The sequence below is a fragment of the Dama dama genome, chromosome 9 (assembly GCF_033118175.1).
Source record: "Dama dama isolate Ldn47 chromosome 9, ASM3311817v1, whole genome shotgun sequence".
NCBI lineage: Eukaryota > Metazoa > Chordata > Mammalia > Artiodactyla > Cervidae > Dama > Dama dama.
This window is the reverse complement of record NC_083689.1, coordinates 70268887-70296859: the sequence shown is the minus strand read 5'-3', so window position 1 is coordinate 70296859 and position 27973 is coordinate 70268887. Positions and strand designations below refer to the sequence as shown.

At 42.9% G+C, this 27973-nt stretch overlaps 1 protein-coding gene across 1 annotated transcript; it reads left to right on the top strand.

The window, feature by feature from the left end:
* LOC133062601 (T-cell immunoglobulin and mucin domain-containing protein 4-like) lies at positions 1-27448 on the top strand. The gene is made up of 8 exons (XM_061151821.1): positions 1-148; positions 4324-4665; positions 6875-7144; positions 8747-8833; positions 23248-23294; positions 24846-24939; positions 26315-26354; positions 27293-27448. Exons 1-8 carry the CDS (start codon positions 91-93, stop codon positions 27363-27365), a joined length of 1011 nt encoding a protein of 336 aa, XP_061007804.1. The 5' UTR covers positions 1-90; the 3' UTR covers positions 27366-27448.
* The last annotated feature ends 525 nt before the right edge of the window (positions 27449-27973 follow it).

Sequence of the window (27973 nt, the reverse complement as noted above, 5' to 3'; positions counted from 1 at the left end):
TAAGAGGTCCCACCCTGTCAGCATTAACTGGAGTATAAGAAATGGAATTCGGACAGACAGACAGACTCCTGACATCTGCAAACAGCCAAAATGTCCAAAGGGCCTCTGATTCTCTGGCTGATGATTGAACTTGGGCGGCTTTGTCTGAGTAAGTGTTCTCAGTCCTTCCATCCAAAAGTCCCTGAGGACTTGGCACCCTGTGATGGATTCCGATGGCTGATCTATAAAACAGAAATCCATTGCATTCCTGCATCCACTCAGCTTCTCTTTTTGGAAGGTCTCTCTCCCTATCTGTGACACAGGGTTTATCTTGAGATCTTTGGATATTTTAGGGTGGGGATATTTATGTTAATACCAGAAATGGCAATTTAAGAAGAAATATAGATAAGGGATGGGATAACATGGGGAAAAGAAACGTCCTTTCCAGGTGTTACTAGCACAGTAAACGCCAGGGGAATTTGTTCTGCTAAGAGGTATTATTATAAATCTTATTTTATCTTTATTTTTAGGATTTTTTATTTGCTTCTTGGTTTATTTTATTTTGCAGGGGTTCAGATGTCCAGATAAAACTTATATTTTCCACACATGGTCTCCAGGTTTTGGATGATGCAAATGTACACACTCAGTGTGGATTGGTACAGACCCTCACATCCTGAGTTATAGGACGGGATGCTGTGGGCTGAGCTGAAGTCACATCTTGGTTATTATCCTTTGACACTGAAGACTATGGCCCTTTCATGTAAGAAAGGAGGGACCTGGATAATACCAGTTTTAACAATCTATGACTCTAGGACTAGACAACATCTAATGTCCCTTGCAGTTTAAACAGTTCCTAGTTTCTGCACATGAATCTTTCAGATGTGCTTCATGAGAAAACACCTGTATTTCAAGAAAACAAACCTTTGTCCTACTGCTCTTTGCTTATTATTTTCCTCTATAACTCCATGCATTCTCAGGTCTCCAGCTAAATCAGGCTTTTTCTGACCACCGGTAGCCTCCAAACTGGTTTAAGTGAGTCTGCTATGAGTTCCTGTCCTCTCTGAAGTCTCCCCATTAGAGCACTTATTGCCCTGTAGTAGTTGTTCATTTAACCACCTCTCTCTCCAGATACGTTATGGGAGTTAATGCAATGAAAGCAGTTCCTGTCACTTTATCATTGTTTTTGCCTGGTCTTATCTTGTCCTGTGGACTGGCAGTGTGGAGGCTTTGGTGATGGTTGCTGGTCACCTTTCCAGCCACTGGTTGGACACTGAGTGAGTGAGCTTCTCCAACCCTACTTGAAGAAGACAGTGCCTGGTGGATGATTTCTTTTGTTTTTTCAATTTGTGCCTTTTCTAAAATGACCCTTTAGAAGACACTGACTACTCGGACTCATTAAGGATCAGCGCTGAATCCCTCTTCAGAGATGCCAAATCAAACCCTTTACTCTGTCAATGATGCGATTGAGACCCAGATTGGGAAACACCTTGGATAAGGTCACCAGCTGGAGAAGGAACCCGGCTGGTGCCAGAACCTAGGTTGTACCCACCATTCTGGGTAATTGCTGAAAAGAGAGATTGATTTAATTTCTTTGTTCCAGGATAATTTTGCAGCTGGAAAGAACAGTCTCTTTCCTATTTCTACATTCTGATACGCTTGGTGATTTGTCTTAATGCTTATTTGTTTCATGTGGCATTTAATGCTCCACCTCGTGTGGACCTGAGGACTATTTCTGAGGCGAGCATGTTCTCTCCCCTTTGCCGCATGAAGATAATGAGATCAGGATTATTGTGGCTTTCCTCCAGAGAACAAAAAAGCAGTAACTGGCAGAATGAGGTTTTCATTGTAAGCATAATGGGTGTGTTTCTGCCACGCCTGCTTCCTTTTTTTAACATTAATTTTTAACAAATAAGTAATACAGAAATACCCTTGGTGAAACAATTAAATTGTTATAAAGCTAATATCCCCTTTGACACTACTACCCTCAACCCCAGTCTCTGATCAAGGAGATGCTGACTCAGTGAGTTGGATGTGTGTCCCGTCAGCCACTTTTCTATCCATTTACTTTCATATGTCTGTGCCTGCAAATCCTGCAAACTGTCTTTTTAATGGTTTTGTATTTTAAATGTCATTTTGAAATTTCCACTTTTCATGCATTAATAAGCCTTGGAGTTTTCACACCATTAGTTATAAATCTGTCTCATTCTATTAGTCTTGTATGTGCAGTTCAATGGAAGGATTGTGCCGTAGGTTAGCCGCTACCCATATACACATGTTGATTCCATCCCACACATATGACCTGGCAGTAAACATTTTCAAATTGGCTTCCTTGTCCCTGTGTGCTTTTCTGCAACGGAAAACACACCATGCAATGTTTCAGGCTTAGTTCCATGCTAGTGTTAACCAAAACTGCAAAATTACCCGAGTGTGGCTGTACCAATTCACATCCCATTTCATTACAGGTTACTTCAGTCATTTGCTTGACCCCTGACTGGGCAACACTTGTTATTATCACTCTTCTAAATTTTTGCCAGTCTGATAAGGGAAATTTACTGGCCACTCGTATTTCCTTATCTATCTATGAACTGTCTGTTTTGTCCTTTGCCAGTTTGTTTCTATCTAGAAGAGGCTTTCCTTGGTGAATATGGGGTGCCTCCTTCTGTACTGTGATAGTTGGGAAAATAAACTGTTGAATCTCCAGTGGAAATAATTCTGTCACTTATTTTTCAAATTAATGTACCAACTAGTTCTGAGAACAAGCTCATATTTTAGAAATTATTGGTTTTTGGTGCACATGTTCTGTGCTGCTATGACAGTTGAGGATGATGACAATTATTCCCCACCCCGCCCCCCACCCAGCCCACCCCCACCCCCCAGCTCCATGGGGTGGGGCAAAATGGGCTTCTATAGCATGTACAATGTGTGGACTATCTCCACTGCAGCAAGGAAAAGAGACGGCAGGTTAAGAGAAGGTCCCAGGCAAGTCTGAATTTACAAGGACCTTTCATCCTGAGAGCAAACTTTGGAAAACCCAGCGTGCACATCGTTTGACTTACTCCCTGGGCAATTGTTAGGACTCATGCTCATCTTCTCTTAGATAAGGACAGCTGGAAGCTGCTGACTGCTATGCCAGGGAGGAACACACTGCTGCTGGCCATGTCGTACACAATTTAGCCGTCGGGGTTAACAGAGGTAGTGAATGGAGAGTCATAAGAGGGCACCTTGAAGAAAACAATGAACAGAGATCTAGGTACCCAAGAAGGAGCGTGATGTCGTCCTAATGATCTGGAGCTATGGCCTGCCTGGCTGTCCCTTCAATAGCTTGGTTTGATTGGGAACAATCACTGATGCTCAGTTAAACCAGAGGGCTAAATATTTGCAGCAGTGGAAAAGTTTCGTAGATTCTCAGAGATGGAAGTTATCTTAGAGAAGGCACAGAGCGAGTGTTCAGTGACCTTGGTTGTATACATTGCCATGGGCCTCAGTCTTGAGACTCTGACTCAGGGTTGGGCAAGATAACAGGTATTTTTAACAAGCTCCCCAGGCCATGCTGATGATCAGTTGAGGTTGGGAAACACAGATACTGCATTTTTAAAATGGTGATATATTCCATTGCATATAGCTAACATAATCTTCCAGCATCTTTAAGTCACAGCTGCCATTCTAAAGAATTCCTATGATTCCTCTCAAGTTCTAACTTAAAAAAAATCCACAAACTTCCACCTAATTTCATACTCTCTAACAACAAACAAATGGTCTAGAGCAATTAATTTCCAAGCAAATTCCAGGAGATAGTGAAGGACAGGGAAGCCTGGTGTGCTGCAGTCCACGAAGTCACAAAGAGTCGAACACAACTTAGTGACTGAACTAAGTACACTCTGCCATAGTACACTCTGGGGTAGAAGACAAAGGGAGACCCATCTGAGGCATTCATGTCAGTAGTACACAATCACTGCCTATTGACATACACTGGCTAGAGTGCTACTTACACCTGTTTATATGAGTTAGGGCAGTTAGATTAAAGGGTCAGAATTTTCCACTGGAGAATTTGTTTTATTGAATGGTACTCAAGATCAGCAAATCCACAAATTAGCAAATTAATCAGCAAATCTGCAGCAGAGATGGGTTCAGACTCGGGTAGTCAGCTGTTTCCACTTGAGGGATAGCAGAGTGTGAAGTTTGGAGTTTGGTAGCAGCAAAGGACAGGCCAGAATTTGGGCTAAAGAAACATATACAGTACAACCCTCTTCATCTTCCTGGAAGCATCTGCATGCATGATCCCTGTGGAGCATATTTAAGAGATTTCAATACCTCACAGCTTGATTTTCTCATCTTTCCTCACAGCTCCAGCAGCATCACAGACTGTCATCAGAGGATTTTTGGGTCAGTCAGTGACTCTGCCCTGTACATACTCATCCTGGTCTCCGAATGGTAATAGTATGTGTTGGGGCAAAGGCGAGTGTCCCAACTCCAAATGCAATGACGAGCTTCTCTACACCGATGGGACAAAGGTGATCGCGAGAAAGTCGTCAAAATACCAACTTCATGGGATTATCCAAAGAGGGGATGTCTCCTTGACCATCATCAACACCAGCGAAGGTGACCAGAGTGTGTACTGCTGCCGCATAGAGGTGCCTGGCTGGTTCAATGATGTGAAGATGAACATCCGCCTGGATCTGCGGAGAGGTGAGCACATGGGGCTGTGTCTGTGGGTGGAGAAGTTCGTGTTCATGGGTCATGGAGTCAGAGGGTGGTGGCAGAGAGACTGAAGCTGCTTAAGCAATGAGTGGACTGATTAAACCTGAGACGTGTTTGTGATTAGAGGAGCCACAGTCTGGAGCAATTGCCTGTGGGAGCTGAGGAACCCAGAGAAATGAATGAACGGGTGGAGGGTGAGGAGTAGGGGGTAGGGAAAAGAACCAGTGAAATTCAAAGTCAATCTGAAGAGGGCAGCTGCTTCTTATCTAGGGAACTGAAGAAATTTGGGCCAAGGGCTTTCAGATCTGTCAGTTTTTATGTGAACTGTATTGATTTTTGCATGTTGGCAAAGATTACAAAATTTTTAAAAACACTGGGTGAACAAAATAAAATGTTTTGTTCATGCATTAGCTTCATCCATAAACCAATGGTGGGCTACTTCCAGTGAAGGAAAAGGGCAGGAGATTTGGAGACAATCATAAAAAGCAGTTTTCAGGTGGTCTTTCCTTCTGCTACTATCAGCTGCTTTTGATAAAATTTGAAATATGGCAGAACTCCTAAAGATTTGAGCTGCATGCATGCATGCAGGGTCTATGGTTGAATTATGTAAACAATAATCACCATTCCTGCTAGTCTGGAATGGAGCCTCTCAAAGTCAGCTCTGTGCTCAGCCTGCACCAAGGACCAAGGATTCTTGGGCTCTGTTCTTAATTGGACTGGCATCTCGGAAGGCAAGTTCTCACTAGCCATATACATAAGAAGCTTCTCAGGTGACTCTCATGGGTTCTAAAATTTGAGAAGAACTGATATGGATGCTTCTAGTTAGAGAACTTTGATAAGCATTAGTGTATTTTTCTCCTAAAGCAACTTTGTGAGATAGAAGGTATTATTTGGATTTGTTGAAGATAAATGATGCCAATCCAAGTCTTTACTTTCCAAACCTGATATAACCAGCTATTAATATTATTTTATAAAATACTGGTTGAAAAAAAATAAAAAAAAAAATACTGGTTGACCTCAATATTCTATGAAATCATTTCTCAGCTCACTTGAAACTAATGATGTCTTTCTGGTCCATTAGGGTTAATGGAAATTTGGCATATTTAAGAAAGGGTGGTATGTATAGAATATCTGTTGCTAATGAACCCAAATTCAGATGTTTAGGGGGTGAGCAGTTTTGGCATGAATCAATCTTTACACTCTTTGAAATTGTTTGTTTTAGGTCTTGATTTTTTTTTTTATTGTGGAAAGAACACTTAGAATTAGGTCTATTCCCTTCACACATTTTCAAGTGTACAATAAACAATTGTTAACTTGGGCACAATGTGTGCAGCAAATTTCTGGAGCTTTTCATCTTGCTTGACTGAAATGTTAGGCTTGGGTTTCCTTTTGATGCAATCATTCATGCCACATTTTTGCAATATCTACTAGGTAGATCTACTGTAGATCTACTAGGAACATCTACTAATACCATGATAGGTAATAGATTTGTAGCAGAGAACAACATAAATTCCTGCTTTTCACTTGTGGAGATTACAAAGTACTAGGAGAAGCAGACATTATATAACAATCAACAAATAAATGTATCTTTAGGAAATGCTACAAAATCTGTGGTCAAGTATGAGTGTGCAGAAAACATTGTTATTGTAGACTGTGGATGACCTCTTTGCAGAAGTGACCTTTTAGCTGAGACATGTGGTTTAAGGAGGAGTCAGTCTAAGGAAGAGAGGGGCTAGGAAGCAGTTGGTACAAAGTTCCTCCAGAGGGAAGGTCAATAATATAGTTGAAGAACTGAAGAAAGGCCCATGGGCAAGGGACTGTGAGAAGAATAGAGTGGAGGCATGGGGTTGAAAAGAAAGATCCAGATCAAGTGGGGCCCTGTGGGTGGGGTTAGGGATTGGATCTTCACCAGAAGGGCAAGGAGAACTCAGTTAAAACAAAGTTTTAAGTTGGGGACTGACATAATTAGGTTTGTCATTGTCAAAGATTACTCTAGCCAGGGTGTGAAAAATAGGTTGGAAAGGCCAAGGTTTTGAGTTTAGAATCCCAGTTTTCACAGGCGTTTTGATGGCCCAGGCTCATGGACCAGGTGAGGCTGTAGAAATATAGGCAAAGGGATGGATACCAGCAGTATCTGTGGTGCTTCCCGCTTCCTCCGTCTCCTCTTGGTACCAGACACATCTTCTGTTGGTTATAGCCCCCACAACCACGCGCTCAACAACCACCCGCCGCCCAACCACCACCACCGACACCACCGCTGCCGTGACAGCATCCACAGTTGTGCTGCCAACAGCAGTCGTGACCGCCTCTGAGCTCACATCCACACCACCACCTCAGATGAGAACCACAGCTGTGCTCACAACCACGGCCTCCGTGTGCCCCCTGACAACGCTGGGCTCCCTTCCCGAGGAGGACACGACACTGCTGACCCTGGCGCCTTCCACCGAGGGGCCCATCCTCACGGCAGGTAGCTGGCTCACCTGGCCATCCTTTCCCTTCCGCTGCTGAGGTGTACCCTGGATCCCTTGGCAGAGGGCTCTCCTACTGAATGGGGCAGCTCAGCAACTTGTTCTAGAGCCTCTGAGTGTGTGTGTGTGTGTGTGTGTGTGTGTATGTGAGTTTGTCAGGGTTGGGCACCACAGACTGGACAGTTTAAACAACAAAAGTTTACTTCTCACAATTCTGGAGGCAAAGAAGTCTGAGACTAAGGGGTCTGCAGGGTTGGTCTCTTTCGAGGCCTTTCTCCTTGATGTCTGTCTTCTTGCTTTGTACTCACATCCTCTTTCTCCTTTGTGTATCTGTGTTCTGATCTCCTCTTTATGTGAGAACATCAGTCATATTTGGGTAGGCCCATCCATATGGTATCACTTTTACTTGTTTAAAGGCTCTATCTCCAAATACAGTCATGTTCTGAGTTACTGGAGATTAGGGCTTTAAATATGAATTTACAAGCAGGGGTGGGAGTGACGTGGAGGTGGGAATTCATCCCATAACTCTGTGTGTGCGTGAGTGTGTGGGGGTGTGTGGTTTCATTAAATTGTTCCTTTTCATTGTCTTATGGTTTCCTTTTTTGTTCCTATTTTTTTCCCTTGTGTTTTTGAAAAATCAGCATTTTTAGTTCTCAACTTGACCTCCTAGGAATCTTGCAGATACTTAGTAAAGAATCAGGAAATGTTACCCTGGGTCAGACACCAGTTCCATCCTGCCAGGGCTCAACTCTCTGAAAGACCTCCAGATGCCTTAAAATATCCCTTGATGGTGAACTTCCTTCCTTCCTTTCTTTCTCTCTTCCATCCCCTCCTCCCCTCTTTCTCCCTTTCTCTTCCTCCCTCCCACCCTCTCTCCTGAATCCTTCTTGATCCTACACCTTGGAACTCTCACTGAGTTACTAGCTCCATTAATTATAGGCCCTTGTCAAAGCTCTCACCACATTTCAAACTCTTAATTCTGAGGTAAAGATATTAGAAAACAATCATGAGACAGCTCGAAGGCTTAGGCATTTCAACTGCCTCAGTAAGGCCTGGATTAATTTAAACAACTTTACAGTAATGAATTGGCTAATTCCATTACACTGTGAGTACTAACCTAAGGTCCATGAACCCTAAGCAAATTTGTATGTTTTATTCCTTTAGTCCTTAAAATAATCATCTTCAAATACAACACTTACAGTTCCTCTAGATTCTAAAAATTACTTACAATCCTTGAAAAAAAACCTCGAAATATATGTTAGTCGCTCCGTCATGTTTGACTCCTTGCAACCCCATAGACTGTAGTCCACCAGGCTTCTCTGTCTATGGAATTCTCCAGGCAAGAATACTGGAGTGGGTAGCCAATATGTCCCTTCTCTAGGGGATATTTCTGACCCAGGTCTCCTGCATTGTAGGCAGATTCTTTGCATCTGAGCCAGCAGGAAAGCCTCAAAATATACATAGGGATTGGGGGCCATTTTTATAGTTGTCTTTGTACTTGCCTAAAATAAACATAGAAAACTACAAAAACAACTATAAAAATTTCTTGGCACAAGCACCAACTTTTAGCTCCCTTTCATCAGACTTTTTGTCTCTTCCAGAACCAGAGACTGTCCTGCTCCCCAGGACCTCTCAGAGAAGCACTGAGGCGACTTCTCACCGCAGCACTGCCTTGCTCACATCCAAGGGTACGTGAGTGTGGCTCTCTCTTCTTCTTCCCTTGCCCCTTAGGTTGAGGGGGAACTCTGAACAGAGTGTCATGGAGTCTGATGACTGAAGACGACTTTTGGGTCCTGGGAGCCATGAAGCCCTCCTGGGACAAACTGGTGTCAAGACTGTGTTTGTGGCTTGTTCCTTCCTATGGATTTTACAGAGTGGGAGAGACCACTGACCGCACTTCATTGGTTCAGTTCTCCATGGTAGATCATCTCTAGAATACGCGCCTGTCCATTCTAGGCTGGGTGGAGCTCTGCTATCTCATCCTATTTCCAAACACACTCATCTTTCTTGAAGCCCCAGAGGGTGGACTCACTTGGCCCCGTGGCTCTGTATAGTGGAAGGAGTGTTCTTTTGTTCATTTGTCCATTCTTCCTCCTGCCTGACTTCTTTAGGTGTTTATTAATACTAGGGTCCAGGGGCAGAAAAAGGGCTCCTCGGGTCTCTCAGTGGTAAAGAATCCACCTGCCAAGCAGGAGATGTGGGTTTGATTCCTGGGTCGAGAAGATTCCCCTGGAGAAGGAAATGGCAACCCACTTCAATATTCTTGTCTGGAAATCCCACAGACAGAGAAGCCTGGTGGGTTATGGTCCATGAGGTCGCGAAGAGTCAGACACAGTTTAGAGACTAATAGCCACAGCAACAGCAGCAAGGGCAGAGAATACCCTAAAATTAATTCACAGCTTTGGAGTTGCTAGAGGGGACTGCCTGGGCTTGATTATCAGCTGCGCTACTCTTCCCTGGGGTTCTCTGGCCTCTGTTGTGTAACCTCATGCATATAAAAATTTAGATGAGTGTCTGGCTAACTAGTAAGCATGCAAAAGGTAACTGTTATCTTAGTAGGTAACAGGAGGATTCTTTACCACCGATTCACTTTTTCTTAGCCCTAAGGTAAATCATTATGCTCACGAACAGCATGAAGTCTAAGCAGTAAAATCATTTCAAATTTCAAGCACCCAAATATGTATGAGGACTTCTCTGTGAACCCAGGAAAACTGGGGAAAAAAGCAAACCCTCCTCTGGTAATCGTCACATTTTCCTTTCTTTGAGATTTTTACAGTAACTTTTTTTTTGGTCCCAGAGTTGGATGGTGGGGTAGTGAGGATGGGGGACTTTTAGGATCATTTGTTCTCTTACTGTATCTTTCTGTTTAATAAACCAGCTCAAGCTTCACAGTCCAGAGTAAGCTGGCCTTTCCAGCAAATCAAAGGATTCTCAGAGGGAAAAGTGGTTGGAGATGAGATTTTATATCTTTATCTTGGCACTCCATTTGGATACATAGAAATATGTAGCATGATACTTGGTAAAGACCTTTCAAATCTGTCATTCATTAAACATGGCTTACCAGGATCAAAATGATGAAGTCTTGACTTCTGTCCTTAAAGGAGTGGGAGAGACAAGCTTATGTGGAGCGAGCCACCATCCAGTGGGCTTTGTTTGGGGATAGAAGTATGAAGAGGTGCCCTGGGGACCCAAAGAAGGGAGAGAAGGATTCTAACTGGGAAAAGAGGGCCAGGATGATTTCTCTCAAAGATCCTTGAATTGGTTCTTCATGGATGAGAACATTTCATTGAGCAGAGTGAACAGGCAGGGAGAACAGCCTGAGCAGAGATAGGGGGACTTATAGGAGCATGGAATCTCTGATTATTTAAGAGTCTAGTTTAATCTAACAGAGATAGGAAGCTAGGAATAGCCTAGATTCTTAAAGGACTGATTAATGGGCTGAAGAATTCTGACTTCATTCCAGGGTTCCAAGGAACCATTCATGTGTTTGGAGTAGAGAATGGCATTTTCAGCTCTGTTTGGGGAAAACTTGCTCTGTAGAAAGTTTTAGATGTACAGGAGGGGAGTAAACCTGGAGGCAGAGAGGCTCCCCAGGAGGCTCCTGCTATAATTCAGACAGGAAAGAGTGTCTCGACTAGAATGATCACAGCGGTAGCAGCAGAGGACAGTCGGAGCCGTTTAGGACTTGGAATTGAGGAGACTCAGTGGCTGGAGTAAGAGAGGATGACTGATGCTCTGTACTTGGGAGATTAGCTGATGTGATGTGTTCACCAGTGAAGGAGCCCCAGGAGGAAGAGTGAGAATCATTTCAGTGGTCTTGAGTTTGAAATGTCCCTGGAAGATGTCTAACAGGAAGTTGGAAATATGGGGCTGGGCAACCTACAGATGCCTTGGTGGGGATTGGTGTCTGATGACTGGCACCTCCCTCTGGTCAAATATCATTACTGTGATGATACAGTGTAAGTGCTGAATAGGGGCTTGCCACTATACCAAAGCTTTCATACATATCATCTCATAGGGGAGAGTTCAGGATTGCCGATAATAATTTTGGAAGTCATTGATAACAAATGACAGTTGCTGAGTGCTTTTAGGAAAAGGCTGGGCTTGATGCCATCAGTACATTATCTCATAGTCAGGCATTGTCCAGGTGTGTTAGGAAGATTGTACTGTTACATTCGGTATAAAGGAGAAGAAATTGAGGTGTGGAGAGGTTAAGACATTTGCCAGAGTTTGAACCCCAGGTCTCCTGGCTGTTGAAACTAAGCTCTTAAACCCTTCACTCTATTGTCTCATTAGCAGAGGGGGTAACTGAAGATCCTTTGGCATTGTCTGAATGCCCTACGGGAATGGAAGGATGAAGGCAGACACTCACCTCCTTACAGGAAAGAGTACCTTGAGAGAGGATGTAGTGAAGGCAGAAAAGCCAGCTGAGGATGCAGAGAGAGCCAGCAAAGGTAGGAAGGGCTCCAGGAGACAAAGGTTATGGAGTGTATAGGTAAATGTGAGGAAATCCTAAATGCTGGTTAGTAGGATGAGGTGTTTAAACAGTGACCATGAACTATGGCCGGAAGACCATTAAGGAAACAGGGTAAGCTTGTGGGTGGACACCTTAAAGTCCAATGCTGAGCAATTGTCAGAGAAGAAATGTTAGGTGTTCTTTCAAGGAGTTGGAGGGTGAATATTTAGAGAGGAGGCAGGGTGAGGGAGAAGGCTTGTCCTTGTATAGGAGAAAGAGAAGCAAAAAAAAAAAAAAAATGGGAGAGGCAGGGTTTGCGTCTCAATGTGGAGATAGGAGACAAGGGAGCTAGGTTGGTATAAATGAAAGGGGAAGCACAATCAGATCTCACGTTGACCTCCCAGGGAGGTAGGAGAAGACTGGGGAATCAAGACCTTGAACTTTGGGATCATCCAGCCCATCTACACCAGGCCTGGCCATGGACTGGAACCACAGGGAACTTATTCAAAACATAGATGGCCCTACTCTGCCCAAGACAGAGTAAAGTAAGTCAGGAAGAGAAAAACAAATATTGTATACCAACGCATACATGTGGAATCTAGAAAAATAGTATTGATGAACCTATTTGCAGGGAAGGAATAGAGACACAGACATAGAGACACAGTGGGGGACTGAGAGGGTGGGATGAACTGAGAAGGTAGCATTGACATGTGTATACCACAATGTGTAAAATACATAACTAGTGGGAAGCTGCTATATAACACAGGGAGCCAGCCTGGGACTCTGTGATGACTAGAGGGGTGAGATGGAAAGGGGCAGGGAGACTCAGAAGGGAGGAGATGTATAAATATATACAATGTGACTGGTTCACACTGTTGTAAGGCAGAACCAACACAACACTGTAAGGCAATCATGCTTCAGTTACAGACGAAGCAAGCCAGAACAACAAAAGATTTGCAGAATGAGGACCTCTAAGGGTCTCGGGGTAAGTCCAAGGACCTGAAGCCCAACCCTGGCCCCAGAGGGCATATAGGAACTGCCAGTGTGGTAGACTCTCTTTATTCTGCACGGAAGGAAACAGGCACAGAGGCACAAAGAATATCAAATAGAAGATGAAGTAGGTCATACGTAGGACTCTCTTCTGGCTCCTGAATCAGAGCTGTCCCGCCTTCGCTGCACTATTTCCTTGAAGCCAAAATTGAGCCCCGTCAGAATTTGACACTCTCTGGGCCCTCAGTTTATCAAGGGCATAAACGACTTGTAGGAGGAATTGGCACCAAGTTCTGCAGAAGGAGCAAATGAAGACAGGGGAAAGAAGCTCATTTTCACTCACAAATGCCGGGGTTAGCAGGAAAGAAATTGGATGCAGCTGATTTCAAAGGCAACATCTTTCGCGAGGCATTAGCCGATTTGTTTTCTCTCAGGCCCAGTGCTCTTCCTGTGCTGGAATCAGTCGGGAGGCCGGCAGTCTGGGGATAAAGGGAAAAGGACAAAAAGTGGATTCTCAGGATGCTTCTCTCAATAGTGTTACATTGTACCAACCGTACAAATGGTTTTTTCTTTCATTAATAAAGTTGGAATTGAATCGTGTAATTCTAACATGTTCACCTTCAGAAAGGTCAACCAAATAAGATGAAACAAAGTTACCAAGCTCTAGGGGAGGTATGTCCCTGGTAAGGCAATCAGAGAGTGAAAATGAAATTACATACCAGCCACTGAAACTAGAACTTGAGGCTGGCTCTAAGAGGGTCCTCACCCACGGTCAGCCAGGTGAGCTGGGTGATCACTGCAGACCACACTGTCCCTCGGACACCAAGTCAGGCACTGGAGACATTCCTGGTTTCACAGGAGGGTGGGATCAGTGGATAAACCACAGCGAGCTCTGTGAAGAGGTGAGGAATCCGTTCTCCCACTGTGAACAAATCGATGAACAAAGGTACCAGTGCCCCTTGGCGAGAACCTCCCCACACTTGTGGAATCTTAACTCCTGTGATACCCAGACGCAGAAGAGGAGAATGGAAGTGGAATTTGTAATCAGACACAATTGTTCTACCTTTAGTAGCATTTGGCACTAGCTTTGCCCCTTTGGGCAAAATACGAGACCTCTCTGGGCTTCAGTTTCCTCTCTGGGCTTCAGTTTCCTTCTCTTTCAATAATTCTTCCCAAGTTTACTTACCTCATAGATTCATTTTGAGGTCCAAATATGAAAATGAATGTGAAAGTGCTTTGTGTATTTTCAACTACTTCCCTTACTGTATCAGCGGCAGCAGCAATATCAATAAGAATAATTTTTAGAATCTCTTTCCAGAAACTGCACCCATCTAGACAGCAGAGGGCTAGGGTTCCATTCCAACTGGGCCACTTCCCACTGTGCCGTGCAACAGCGTGGTCAGTCACCCTCCAGCACTGATCTTTTCAGAGCAAGTGTGTGTGAGCTCTTGCTGTATATTCCGAGGGCCACAGCACCCGGAGTTTTAAAAGAGCTTGGGCTCTGCAGGTGGAAAATCCTGGCTCTGAAGTTTGCTTTCTGCTTTGCTAGCTCTGTCAGTTGGGCCAGTTGCCTGACTTCTCGAGGCCATGACTCCCGCTATGAGATGAGGACAGCCACGGTGTCGCACAGAACACTCTGAGATCAAACGTGGAAAAACACCGGGCACCGTGCTGGGCATCAAGGAGGCACTTGGTACCTGGTATCCACTTATTACAGTTGTTGCTAATAATCCAGAGGGTTCTCTGTGAAATGTGCACCTTGCCCGCTCCCACAATAAAGATCAGCTGGTGGGGGCAGAGCAGGGATAGGCGTTGCCCTACAGAGAGGAGTCCAGGGGGGAAGGAATAGGGATGAAGTCTTATCTGTGTTTCACCGAGACATGCAGATAACAGCACGTGAAAGCAGTAGCCTGAGGTGGTGACTCTGGGCTCTCATAAGGATGAGGACGCTTGTGTTGCTGGGGCATCCTTGGAGGCAGTGGAAGTTGGAGGCACAGTTTGAAACTGGGTGACTCTTAAACAATGATGTTCTAGAATCTCTGGTGTCCTTCTGTTACCTCATCCGTGTGAAATGCGAAGTCATTGTTTCTCCCCCTTTATGAGCCACTTTGGGCACCGATATTTAATTTGCTTTCTGTTTCCTTTCAAAATTAAGTAGATCCTACCCAATTTTGCCCTTGGAGGTAAGGAATGCCAGATTCACATAGGTGATGCTCTCTTGATTGATTGAAGTTCACAGTACACTTGTAGATTATTCAGAGGTCTCCAAAATTTAAAGAGAGCATGTGAATTCAGTAGATGACTCTTTCTATTTTCAAAACGTGTTTTGAGATTCCAGATCTGTCTTGTGCTGCCAAGTGAGGTCAGAAAATATGGGTTCTGGTCACTCACTTTCATTGTTACTCATCACTGTGAAACCTTGAGTGAGTGACACTGTCTCTCTAGATTTAAATTTTTCTCGATTAAAACAAGGGAACCAGAGGAGATAACTTTGAATTTCTTTCAAATCTAAAATATTCAGACTTTGGGATCCTTGTGCTGTCCTTTGGATTTTTAAGGCCATACCACAACTAATCCACAAGGTGGCAGCATAAGCCAACTGTTACCTATGAAAGGTAAGACACTTCTCTGAAGTCTTGAGGTTGTCACTTGTAAAATTCTACTGCTGCTGCTACTGTTAAGTCACTTCAGTCGTGTCTGACTCTGTGCGACCCCATAGACGGCAGCCCACCAGGCTCCCCCGTCCCTGGGATTCTCCAGGCAAGAACACTGGAGTGGGTTGCCATTTCCTTCTCCAATGCATGAAAGTGAAGTGAAAAAGTGAAGTGAAGCCACTCAGTCGTGTCTGATGCGACCCAATGGGCTGTAGCCTACCAGGCTCCTCCGTCCATGGGATTTTCCAGGCAAGAGTACTGGAGTGGGTTGCCATTGCCTTCTCCTTTAAAATTCTAGGGGTATGTTAAGATTGTACCATGGAACTGATTTATTTCATAGTTAAATTTGTTTTAAAAGTAGAAACAGATGAGTCCCAGTGTCTACGAATTCAGTAACAAGTCAGCATACATAATATATGCATGGAGAAGATAGTGCCAGTTACTTTCTGGTGTGAAATTCAATGGTTAGAGCGTTCATGTTTTCAAATACAATTTTAATATGCCCTTATTCTTTTCTATCAGAGTGGTTACCATCATGATTTTTTTAGTCATTCGGAGTTGGGTTCAAATTTCCCTTTATTGTCTGTGTTACCTCGGGTGGAGTGGTTTAAATGTTCGGCCTCAGTTTACACATCTGTGAAATGGGTTTCATAAGCACCGAAATGAAATAAGTTACATGAAGTGCTCATCCCTATGCTAGGCCTGCTAAGGTGCTCAGTAACTGATTCTGAGAGGAAGGTTCTAGGAATTTTGAAGCACATTTCTGCTAAAAGACTAGAAATAGGGGCAATTTTCAGAATGGATTCTTAAAAAATTTTCTAGCCTAAAAATTCAATGCCATTCCAGAACTGCACAAAGCACATGATTTTATTTGAGTAAGAGAGTGGGGTCTAGTCTACCCCCTCAGACATAAAATCACCTTCAAAGGAACTCTTCTTATCATCTTAGGGTCTGAAGGCTTTCAAAATTGTGCTCAAAACTCATGGCATTCCCTGCTTCCACAGATGTTGTTTCTGCACTGGTAGATTCACTTACCAGTAGTCAGCAAACCTTTCTGTGAATGGCCAGCTAGTACACCTTCAGGCCTTACAAGCCCCCGTGCTGTTCTCTGCCTCAGCTGCTTAACCCTGCCTTAGCACTGCAGGAGCAGCTGGAGACAACACACGTGCAAATGACGCCTCCAGGCTTCCACAGCACTGTCTCAATGGACAGTGAAATGTAAATTGCCTGCAGTTTTCATGCGTTATGAGTTCTTCTTCTTTTGGTTTCCCCCCCCCCCCCCAACCATTAAAAAATATAAAAAGGATTCTTGACTCTGGGGCTGTGCAAAAACAGGTGGCAGGGGAATCTGGCCCTTAGGCCATCCCTTGCAGGTAACTCAATCCAGACTGTCCAGATAGTAGATCTGGACAGTTTCTTAGAAAGGGCAGCTGTGAGTTTATTTCCATAGGTTCATTTTCCAGAGTGTGCACTAAACATCACCCCCTACCCTACTAGATGAGAAGCCCTCTGAAGGGAAGGGATATTTTCATGCCATACTGTTTAAGCTTAAACTTTATTTTTCAAGTTACGAAATAAATACATGCTCTCGTAAAAGAAAAAGTTAAAACTATAAAATGGAAGTTTCTTGTTTTTCAAATATTTCCCCCAGTCCTCGCCCTAATGATTGAGATCAAGGGATAATTACTGTAACAGTTTGTGTTATGTCCTCTCAGATCATTTTTTTTCCCTTAACAACGTAGTATAACAGCAATTTTTAAAAAAAGTTTTTCAAATTGTTTTCATAGTCATTCTCTCTATATTCTTTTAAATCGTGCTTTAAAGTTCATTCAACATTTTTTTTTCAATAAGTCTTTACTGCCAGGCTACTACATATCATGCATAGATTAGATTGAGCTATATAAAATGGCTGGTATTTAAGTCATTTTTTTTTAAAAAACTTCTTATTTTGAAATAATTTTGGACTCCCACAGACTTGCAGAAAACAGAACAGAGAGAGCTATACATTCCTCCAGCTTCCCCTAGTGGTAAGATCTTACATTACAGTGAATTATCAAAAAGAAGAAATTTACATTATGACAATACAATTAACTTGACTACAAGTTCTACTTGGATTTCACCAGTTTTTATAGGCACCCATTATTATAAAAAAAACATATTTGACCTGTTAAAGCAACTGATATGTATATCCTATTTCACCTTTATATTCCTTAGTACTCAGATCTTGAGAGGTACCTTTTTTCTAGTAGCACCACAAACCCCTTCTTTGGCTGCAGGTAAATGAGTTTCTAACAGCTATCTTCAAAGTTTCACTTAGAATATCACTGTGGTCCAGCTTCAGATAAATGACACACACCCCAACAGTTTTCCCTTAACTGAGGCATTTTGCAGAGTTTCTAGTAATTGACCCAAGATACACAGACTATTTTGAGCTTCCCTGGTAGCTCAGTAGTAGAGAATCCATCTGCCAATGCAGGACACAAGAGTTCGATCCCTGGGTTGGGAAGATCCCCTGGAGAAGGAAGTGGCAACCCACTCCAGTATTCTTGCCTGGGAAATCCCATGGACAGAGGAGCCTGGCAGGCTACAGTCCATGGGGTCACAAAGAGTCAGACACGACTTAACGACTAAACAACACAGAACATTTTATAAAGTTTTCACATTTGAGAAAATTTAGAAATCATTTAAAGTATTAATAAAAAAATTGATTTGCCTACAATATTTCCACTCAAAGTCAGATATAGTTAGCCTTTTGGATTTCTTTTTAGGTTTCTTTGGGAAACAAGAGCTATTTATGTGTTTGTATATATATTTTGAGTATTTATGTATTCATTCCCTATACTAAGTATAGCTTTATATCCTTAAAAAAAATTAGTATGTAATAATTTTTTCAGGTCATTCAAATACTTTGTAAAAATTCATCCAGAGATATAAAGGTTAAATGGGACATAACAAAATCAGTTGGCAAAATAGCAGCATTTTGAGATGAATAAACTGTGGCTTAGAGAGAGAAAATATCTTGCCCAAGGTCAGAGAGCCAGGAAGTCTGGGGGAAATATTTAGTGGTGGTAAAGCGTTAGGGAGGCTGATTGGTAGTCTCACTGTCCTCTGAGGTCTAGGGCTGATTTTTTAACAGAAATTCCATTTTATCAGAGTACCCATGCATACCCAGAACTCAATAGCCTAAAATTTAACCAGAAAATCATACTAACTTATAGTGAGAATCTAGCTGCCAAGGGGTCCCAATTTGGGGGTTTTTTTGTGTGTAAATACATTCGCACCTTGTAGGAAAATCAGATATTAATCAGAAGCATTGGTGAGTGCCTTTACCTGGCAAAAGCATGGTTAATTTTTAAGATTCTTTTGTTGTTGTTATTACAATTTTACTAATTTAAGATAGATACTACACATATGTGGCCAAAGTACAAAGCGTACAAAGAACTTGTAAAGAAAAAGTAACTTTCCTTTCATCCCTTGTGCAGACCCACTGTTGTCCAGGAAGATCTTCGAGGCCAGTGTCTCTGTGTTAGCTTTCTGTTGCTATTATAACAATTTACCAGAATGGTAGTCCCACGGACGGAGGAGCCGTCGTCCCTGGGTGGCAAAGAGTTGGACACAACTGAGTGAGTGAGCATGAGTGGCTTAAAACAGCACAGATTGTTATTTACAGCTCTGGAGGTCAGAACCTAAAATCAAAATGTCGACTGGGCCACTTTGCTTCTGAATTCTCTAGGGGAGAATCGAATTCCTTGTCTTTTCCAGCTTTTAGATGTCACTTGCTTTGTTTGGCTTTGGACCCATTCCTCCATCTATAAGTCAACAACAAAACACCTCCAAATCTTTCTCTCTGACCTTTTTTCCCATCATCACATAACCCAACTTTGGCATTTTGACCTTCCTCTTATAAGGATACTTGGGATTGCACTGGGGCTGCTGGCTAACCCAGGGTAGTCTTCCCATCTCAAGATCCTTCACTTACTTGTATTGCAAAGTCTCTTTTGCCGTGTACATATCCAAAATTTCAAAGATTAGAACATTATTTCTTTGGGTGTCGTTACTCTGCCTACCACAGTCTCCAAGCAACTCATTCTTTCCCTCTTGACCAGAATAATAATGTATTACAAGCGGTAAAACATTTATTGACAGTTTGTTCAATCACACCTCCACCTAGCATGTACATGCTTAAATATATCCCTCTCGGATAAATGTTGCAAGGATTCAATTTAATTAAATATAAACAGGAGCTCTCAATTTCCTCACTCCCAGTGGATGGCCTTGCACAGTCCAGGTGAGCACTGAGCCCTCTCTGGAGACCGCTGTTCTGGACCATCCCTTTTCTAGATTGAATGCAAATCATTATACTGATCATTCCTTCTTGCTCAATGTGACATGTGGTTTCTAGGGTACAGTTGTGCTTGAACTCCACTGTAATAAGGGTTGTTAAGAGCATAGATGTTGGTGTCCATCTGACAGGTTCAAATTCCAGCCCCACCACCTTCTACCTGTCTGATCTTGGTCACATTGCTCAACCCTTGGAACCTCAGTTTCTTCACTGGCAATATGTGACAACATCTTCCCTGCAGGGTTGTTCCTGACGATTAAATTTTCAGTGGAATGCTAGTAATAATATGATATTAGATTAATGCTCTTTTGAGCTTAAATGCCAGGCCTTTCAATTCCATTTAGTTTTCTTACATGTGCTCAGCACCCATTTCCTGATTCCTTCTTAGGCTCTCTCATCCTTTTATGTCAGTTCCCTTTCATTCCTGCATCAGGTTCCCAGGGCTGTGGTAATAGTATCCCAAACCAAGTGGCTTAAAACAATAGAAATTTATTCACTCACAGTCCTGGAGGCCAGCAGTCTGAAATCCAGGTGTCAGCAGAGCCCTGTCTTCTCTGAATTCAGGTTCTAGAGGAGAATATTTCATTGCCTCTTCCAGCTTCTGGTGCTGTAGGGATTCCTTGATTTATGGCAGCATCACTCCCATCTCTGCTTCTATAGTCCATGACCTTCTCTGCTTGTATCTCCCTGTGTCCTCTTCTCTTCCTAGAAAGATACCACCCATTGGTATCTTTGAGGGCTGCTCCTAAATCTAGGATGACTTCATCTGAAAATCCTTAACTAATTACATCTGTAAAGACCCTATTTCTAGATGAGGTTGCAAGATGAGGTTCTGCTTGCACACGATTGTTGAGGCAGTCAGGAGGTCTGCCCACTGCGCTCACAGGACCATGTTATCTCTGCTCTTTGTTCTGAATGAACTCACTCCCTTCTGAAATGCCCCAGATCTGGAAATGTGGGCACTGCAAGCATAGGGGGCCAACCCGACCATTTTCATGGGTTAATAGCTGATTTTTACAGCCTCGAGACAAAGAAAATTCCTGCTGGAAGGTTGGAGTTAGGTGATTGGTTGGGGCACTAAAGGGTGCTTACTGGAGTGTGCCTCTTTGCCTAACTGGAAGTCAGGAAGCTTGTTAGTGATGATCAGGGGTACTTTTGGCAATGGTTACACAGGGGCTCAGTCAATTTCAGAGGTCACCTTGGTTCTGGGCTCTACTTCTAAGGCCTTGGTGTAAGGCCTTGCACCTGTGGTCTGGGGCAGGATTCAACAAGATTTTGGGAGGTGTGGGGACAATATTCCACCTACTACAGTTGCCCCCTGACAGAATTACTTTTCTGGCAAGTTCTGGGAGGGCCCTGCCTTCACCTGAATGGGCTCGTGGCAGGATTCAGGGCCTTGAGAGTATAAAGCCAGCAGAACCCAGAAGACAAGAAACAGTAGTCTGCACCTGACTCCCACCCCTGCCGTTAGCATCGCTGCTGTTCATGAGGAAGAAAAGCCAACCATCCACGTGTATTTCTTGTTGCTTTTTTGGTGTATAACGCTGCAGTCCTACGAGGGCTTCCATTCGGGTTTCTGGCATTTTCAAAAGAAAAAGGGGGAAGAAAAGGAGAAAGAGAAGAGAAAGTACTCTTTGGTATCACTCAACAGTGTTTGTCTCCCTTGAGAAGACTCCAGTTTAAAATACAGATTAGCTCCTACAAAACCAACCCAGGCTGACTTTTCTCTTTGATGGTTTCAGTTTGGGGCTTACCCATCACAAATGATTGTAATACAACAGGATTCTGTCAGACCAGGGTAGGAATTTCGAATATTTACCTGCAATTTCTATCTCTAGGGAATAATAGCTAGGAGAAAAACAGCATTAACTAAATTACAGGATATGAAAACATGCTGAACTTCCCCCCTCTAAGTTTTCTGCTCCTAGGCATTCTACTAGTCACTTTCCCTTGAAACATGCTCTCTTGTATCAAATTATAAACCTTACAAAATCTGTCACATTTCTCCTTTTGCCTTGAGTGCAAGGAAGCTTGGGGGAAACAGTGACCAATTTCAAGAATGCTTAGCCGGGATATTTGTTACATCCGGGCCTCCTCTCTGTGCGGCTCTGCATTCTGCTTCTCTGGGAAGCTTTTCCTGCACAGATGCCTTCGCGTCCCCCCGGACGTTCTCCCCGCCCTGGGACTGCTCTCACTCCTGCTCTCTGCCTGCCTCCTAGTCCTTCTCCTCCACCTCCTCTGACTTCCTCTTTCTGGACAGCAGCCCTGGGTTTCTTGTACACTCTGAGGTCCTGATGACTCCCAGAGCAGGATCTCCAGCTCCAACCTCTTCCCCAGTTTGATTCTGATTCAAATCCGTCAGCTGCTTATTATGCAAATAGTGTTTGCATGTTCCTGGGGTACCTTCCATCAGTGACTCTAAGTTTGAGCCCCTAACCTTTCTCCCCCTGCCTTGCACATCTGCTCTTCCCAATCTGCTGACACTGGGTCAGGCAATGGCCCAGTGTCACGAGGAGGAATAAGCTTCAAGTTAACTGAGACTCATTTCAGTTCTGAGACTAACTCAGCTTTGAGTTATCTGAGACTTATCTCTTCCAGGAGATAGTGAAGGACAGGGACGCCTGGGGTGCTGCAGTCCATGGGGTCACAAAGATTGGACACGGCTTAGCTACGGAACAACAACAACACTTCTCTAATGTGCTGTAAATTTCATGCGGGTGGGGTCATGCCATATTCATCTCTGCATTCTTATAATGCCCAGCACCACGCTTAGCCCTTGGTAGATTCTCTTTTCCTGGTTGAACTCAACTATGTTAAAAATAAATGATTCCATGTCTCAGCTTAAATTTCACATTCTCAAGAATGTGACCCTCGAGAACAGGTCAGCCATCCTTATGATATATTCCTCTGATATCTTATACTATTTCTGCCCAGAGTTTTGCACAATTACTTTTCCTGGTATTCACAGTATTTGTTTAAATTTGGCTGTCTGTACTAAGTTGTAAGGGACTTACTAAAGAGCCTTTACTGGTGGCTCAAAGGTAAAGAATCCACCTGCCAATGCAGGACACAAGGGTTCGATCCCTAGGTCAGGAAGATGCCTTGGAGAAGGAAATGGCAACCCACTCCAGTATTCTTGACTGGGAATTCCCATGAACAGAGGAGCCTAGCAGGCTGCAGTCCCTAGGATCGCAAAAGAGCCAGACAAGACTTAGCAACTAAACAACAACTAAGTTGTAAATTCCATTGAGAAGGTCGACAGTACGGCTAGAATAGTGCATGGCCTATTATAAATGCTTAATAAAAATTTGTTAACCAATAGACCGAAAATTTTTCTTTCAGGATAAAAGTCCTGAATTTACCACTGGTGGTTAAAGAAAAATTAGATTTGATTGCCTGGTGGCTTAATGACTCACTCTACCCACCTATAAAATGGAGATGCTCCTGGGGGATAATATTAGACAGCAGATGAACTTTAGATAGAAACATATCAAAACAAAAATGGATAAATAAATTATGCAAAAAAGGAAAGCCAGGATTAAAAGATTATCAACTTTATAAAAGCACAACTTATCAAAAGCACATCAACTAAAATGTTTCAGGATGTAGCATTTTATTCTCCCACAGGAAATATAAGCATTATTTTCTCTTTCTCCTCAGCACCTGAGACATCATTTCTTGTGCAACATGAAATCAAACCAGAACAGGTAAAAACTTGCATGAAGTATTTTGAAGTATATGACTTAGAGTTTTAAAATCCACAATAAACGCTTGCAGAAATGGATTAGGGGAAGCATATCTATCCAAGGGCAAAATGCATTACAACTGTTATGAAATAGTGAAGGAATTTGTAGACACTCTTGGCAGAAATGACATTGATACCATCAATTCTATATGTACAGATGCTTTGAAAAAAAAAAAAAGAAATATATATATATAAACATTGAAACCATTATGTGGCCCCTCTGGTGGCCCAGGATTAGGGACATCCTACAGCATCAACACCTGTCTCCAGCATTCCTCTTATTTCCTGAGCTTATCTGTCATTCATTTTTATTATCACAAAAGTGACTCAAACTGCTTCATGGGAATCCTTCAGGCAGTATAAACAGCCTATAAAGGAAAAGTGAAGGTCTCACCCCTGCTTCCTTCTTCCCTTTCTCTCTCCTCAAAGAGAGGTGACTGCTCTGCCTTTACTGCCTTGTAAGAGAAGGGACTGGCAGTTGAAGGGATGCAGGCTGGCCTGACCAATGGGACCTGGTGTAGCCCCCAGGGAACTGGATGCTGCCCATAGAGTGGTGCTTCTCAGACTATTTGGTGTCAGGACCCCTTTATATTCCTAAAAATTAGAACTGAGAAATTAAAAACCATGAATTCATTAAAAGGGATAACAAATATGTTAATGCAAATAATATTTTATGAAAAATAAGGACTTTTCCCAGGACTTCCCTGGTGGTCCAGGCATAAAGACACTGTGCTTCCAATGCAGGGGGTGTAAGTTTGATCCTTGGTTGGGGAACTAAGATCCCACATGCTGTGTGGTGTGGCCAAGAAAACAAACACAAATAACCTACTTTTTCCTGAATGAAAAAACTATTAGTGAGGAAAGTGGCATTGTTTCATTTTTGCAAGTCTTATTAATGTCTGGCTCAGTAAGGGATAGAGGATCTCATGTCTGCTTTCATGTTACATCATCAGAGCCTTGACACCTTCACATCACAGGTCATAGAATCGCAACCTCCGGGAAACTGGAATGCAGGTCTCATGAAAGAATGACAGTAAAAATAGCAAATAATGTGTCCTGAAAATCATTTTGATCTCATGGAGGGATCCACTGGCTATACTTTGGGAATCACTGCTGCAGAAAATTTGAAATCGAGTTCCACTTTCTCTTTTACCTGGTTACCTCTAGAAGTCTAAGTCAGCCAGGAGAAGAACTGAACAGGGTAGGTTGAACTGAAAGGATTTAGGCGATGGCCAGCAAAGTGACTTGACAGTGGAGAGCACAGCTCACAGCAATCTGCCTGATGCTGAAGAGTTAGGAAAATTGGGGGGCTCTGGGTGAAATGTTTCTGATACTCCAAGATTTTTTTTTTAAGTTTAACTTGTAAGGCTGGCTGTGTTGTTGAGATGCGTTGGGCAAAATGTGGTGGGCTGCAGGGAGAGGGGGACACCACTGGCAGGCGTGCTGGTGATGGCAAACAGGGAGGATGATGTTGGGAAGTGAGTGGCTAATGCACCTCCCTGTGTCTCACCAGATGAGAATGACCAGCAACAATGAGCTGCTCATGATCATTGCTCCCTCCCTGGGATTCGTGCTGTTGGCACTGCTTCTGGCATTTTTTCTTCGAGGTAAGGAGGGCAGGACCAGGTGGGGTGAAGCCTTTCAGAGCTTTGGAAACTCCAGGAGGATCTGAGAGTGGATGGATTTTGCTTCCTGCCCCTGTCTGCTCTCCCCCACCCCATTCCTTAGAGTCCCACTTCTATCATTACCCTCATCTATCAAGGAGGATAGCAGGTAAACTCATTCTCCCTAAGATGCCAAAGGCTTTGAGCATCACCTCCTGATAGAGTTTATGTTTTGAGAAAGAAAAACAACATAAAATGAGAGCACCTTTGTTTATTGGACACTTACTTTGTGTGTTTTCTGATGCTGTATTTTTGACATCTCCTAATTCATTTCATCCTCCTGACTCCCTTAAGTGGGAAGTACTGTCTTATCACTGTCTCGGGGTGGAGGACTCTGCTGGTTGGGAATGCCTTCAGGAAGAGAGCCATGAGTCATCCTAGTCTTGTATTTGTTACCTTAAAGTAAAACTTCCTAACCTAAGACTCAGAGAGAGAACCTCAGAGAGAACCTCAGAGAGAACCAGTAAACTCTTTGAAATGGTCACATCTGTATTTTTCAGGGGGTAGGGTCCATGATTGTCATTAGATTCTCCAGCTGGTCCACAACCTTCTATCTTCCCTCCCCCATCTTCAAAAAAAAAAAAAGTTTTAAAGCAACGCATAAGGAAGTCATGAACCAGGGTTTATTGTTTTCATGCAAAGTACAGGCACATAAAATGGTCCTGGAAAAATGGGGGAAAAAATTTCTCTATAGTCATTAATAGAAGCTGGTAGTAAGTGAGGATCTCTGACTAGCAATAATCATCTCAGCCTGTTTGAGCAAAAATAGTGAAACTTATGTGTCTCTACACCCATCCCTAGTGAACCCTGCAAAAGGAAATTTGGAGCTTAGTGGACATTTGCCATTAACCGTCATAAAAAGTCATGTTATAGTTTGGGAAATTCTGGGTATATGTCCTAAGGCGGTGTTTTAAAACCCAAGTGAGTAACTGAATTTAAGTAACTTAAGAATAAATCCGCTTAGGGAATTCCCTGATGATCCAGCGGTTAAGACTCTGAACTTCCAATGCAGGGTGCACAGGTTCAAACCCTGGTCGGGGAACTAAGATCCCATAAGCCATGCTGCATGGCCAAAAATAAGGAACTTAAAACCGTTGTCTATAATGTTGGGACAATCTTGTAATTGGTGGGCAGTAATGAGGGGCCAAAAGAAGTAATCATCTGATCTGGGAAAGGAGTGGCTTTCTCTGCCAAGTCCAGTTCCTAAGTTTCCACCTTCGGACCACCTCTGCTCTTCATAAGGTTGCCCTGTGCTTCCCCAGCATTTTGCTCACATAAGTACAGCTACTCTGCTTCTAACACGGCCTTGTCTTTTCAGGGAAATTCGGGAAAGCCAATTGTTTCCCGAAACACACCAGGTAATTCATCTTGCATGGCTGATTGCTGTGATGACTGGACAAGCTGTTGCAAATGATCAGATACTATTCAGTGGTTGAACGCCTTGGGCTTGCATTCCGATTAAATATAGAGTTGGAGAGATATGGCCTTAGAGGTAAAACAGTTGTGGGGATTCAGCTTACATTAACCTCTGCCTTGGATAACACTGTGGTGTTTGTCCAATATGCAAATATATTAGCAGCTTGCATTAACAGAAGTATGACACACAAAAGAAGGAGAGTGATATGCCATTCTCCCCATTATTTGCTCAACTCTGGGTGACTCACTTCAAAAGGTCATTGTTAAACCGGAGTTCATTGAAGGAGCATTGGCAGCACGGAAAATGAAAAAACCATAAACAGTTTCATTCCTGAGATTTAATTCCTCTACCAAATTAGGCCACAGGACCAGATTTTGTTTTGTCTTTTTGAAAAAAACAGTTTGAAGAGTCTCTGGAAAGTGATTTTACATATCTGTCCTGTTACATAGCTTTTATGGAAAAGAAATGAAAGGATTTTGTGTAAACTGTTATTAAGAACTTCCTTTCACTTAATAATTGCATCAATATTGCAATATCTATAAATAAGTAAATATTAATAAGTAGGGAAATTGAGGGCTAGCAAGGTAACTTTTCAAAGTCATACTTGGAGATCCTCCTGGTAAACAAACACATTTAGAGAATGGTTTTCTGTTTTGCTAACACAAGAACTTTAAATCTCCTTATTATAATAGATAGGCAAAAAGCCTTTTATCTCTTGTGGCCTCAGTTTTGCCATCTGTGAAAGAAGAGGCTTGGACTGGATGGATTCTGAGCCATTTTGACTCAAACAGCCCTTGGTTAGTCATTTTGTAATTTAGCAGCATCCACTGGCTGCTGGTCTTGGTGGTCTCAAAAGCAGGCTCTCTTCTCTCTTTACAGGCTAGATGAAGTTGGAGAAGGTAAAGAGGTCCTCAGTGGAAGAGAGGATGAAGATGGTCTTTTCACACTATGATGTGCCCCTTTTTCTTAGGACTGACGATGTGGGTAATGACACGTGAATCATCAAAATAAGTCTTAGAATATTTTTTGCATCCATCTATCGCCCTGGTGTCACTGATCCGTCCTGCTTTCGGTTCACAAGGGGAAGTTAGTTTAGAGACCACACTTTCTCTGTCTCATGGCTTCACCTCGGTAGTGTCACTGCTGTAGTAGTGACATGTAGACATACAGTGTCACAAGTCCACTTGAATGCCTTCAGTGATGGTGAACTCACTATTGCACCTAAGGAAGTCCATTCAATCTCAGGGCACTTCTGACACTTAGAAACATTTAAAACAAAGTCCCCGGAATCACACCATCATTTTGACTTACCTCTAAAAGGCCCAGATTTCTATTATTTTCCATTCACAATTATGTATCTTTAAAGATGACCATGGTGTCACATCTTAATTCTTGCTTGGGGAATTTAATTTTGGAAACAGGCAAGAGTTCATCAGAGTAAGGGAAGGTGAATAATGTGGATGTTCAAACAGGGCCAGACCCTGGATGATGTGACTGAGGCAGTCCAGATCAGTTTCTATGAGTATATAGTCCATGGGAACTGGCTCCTCAATAAGAACA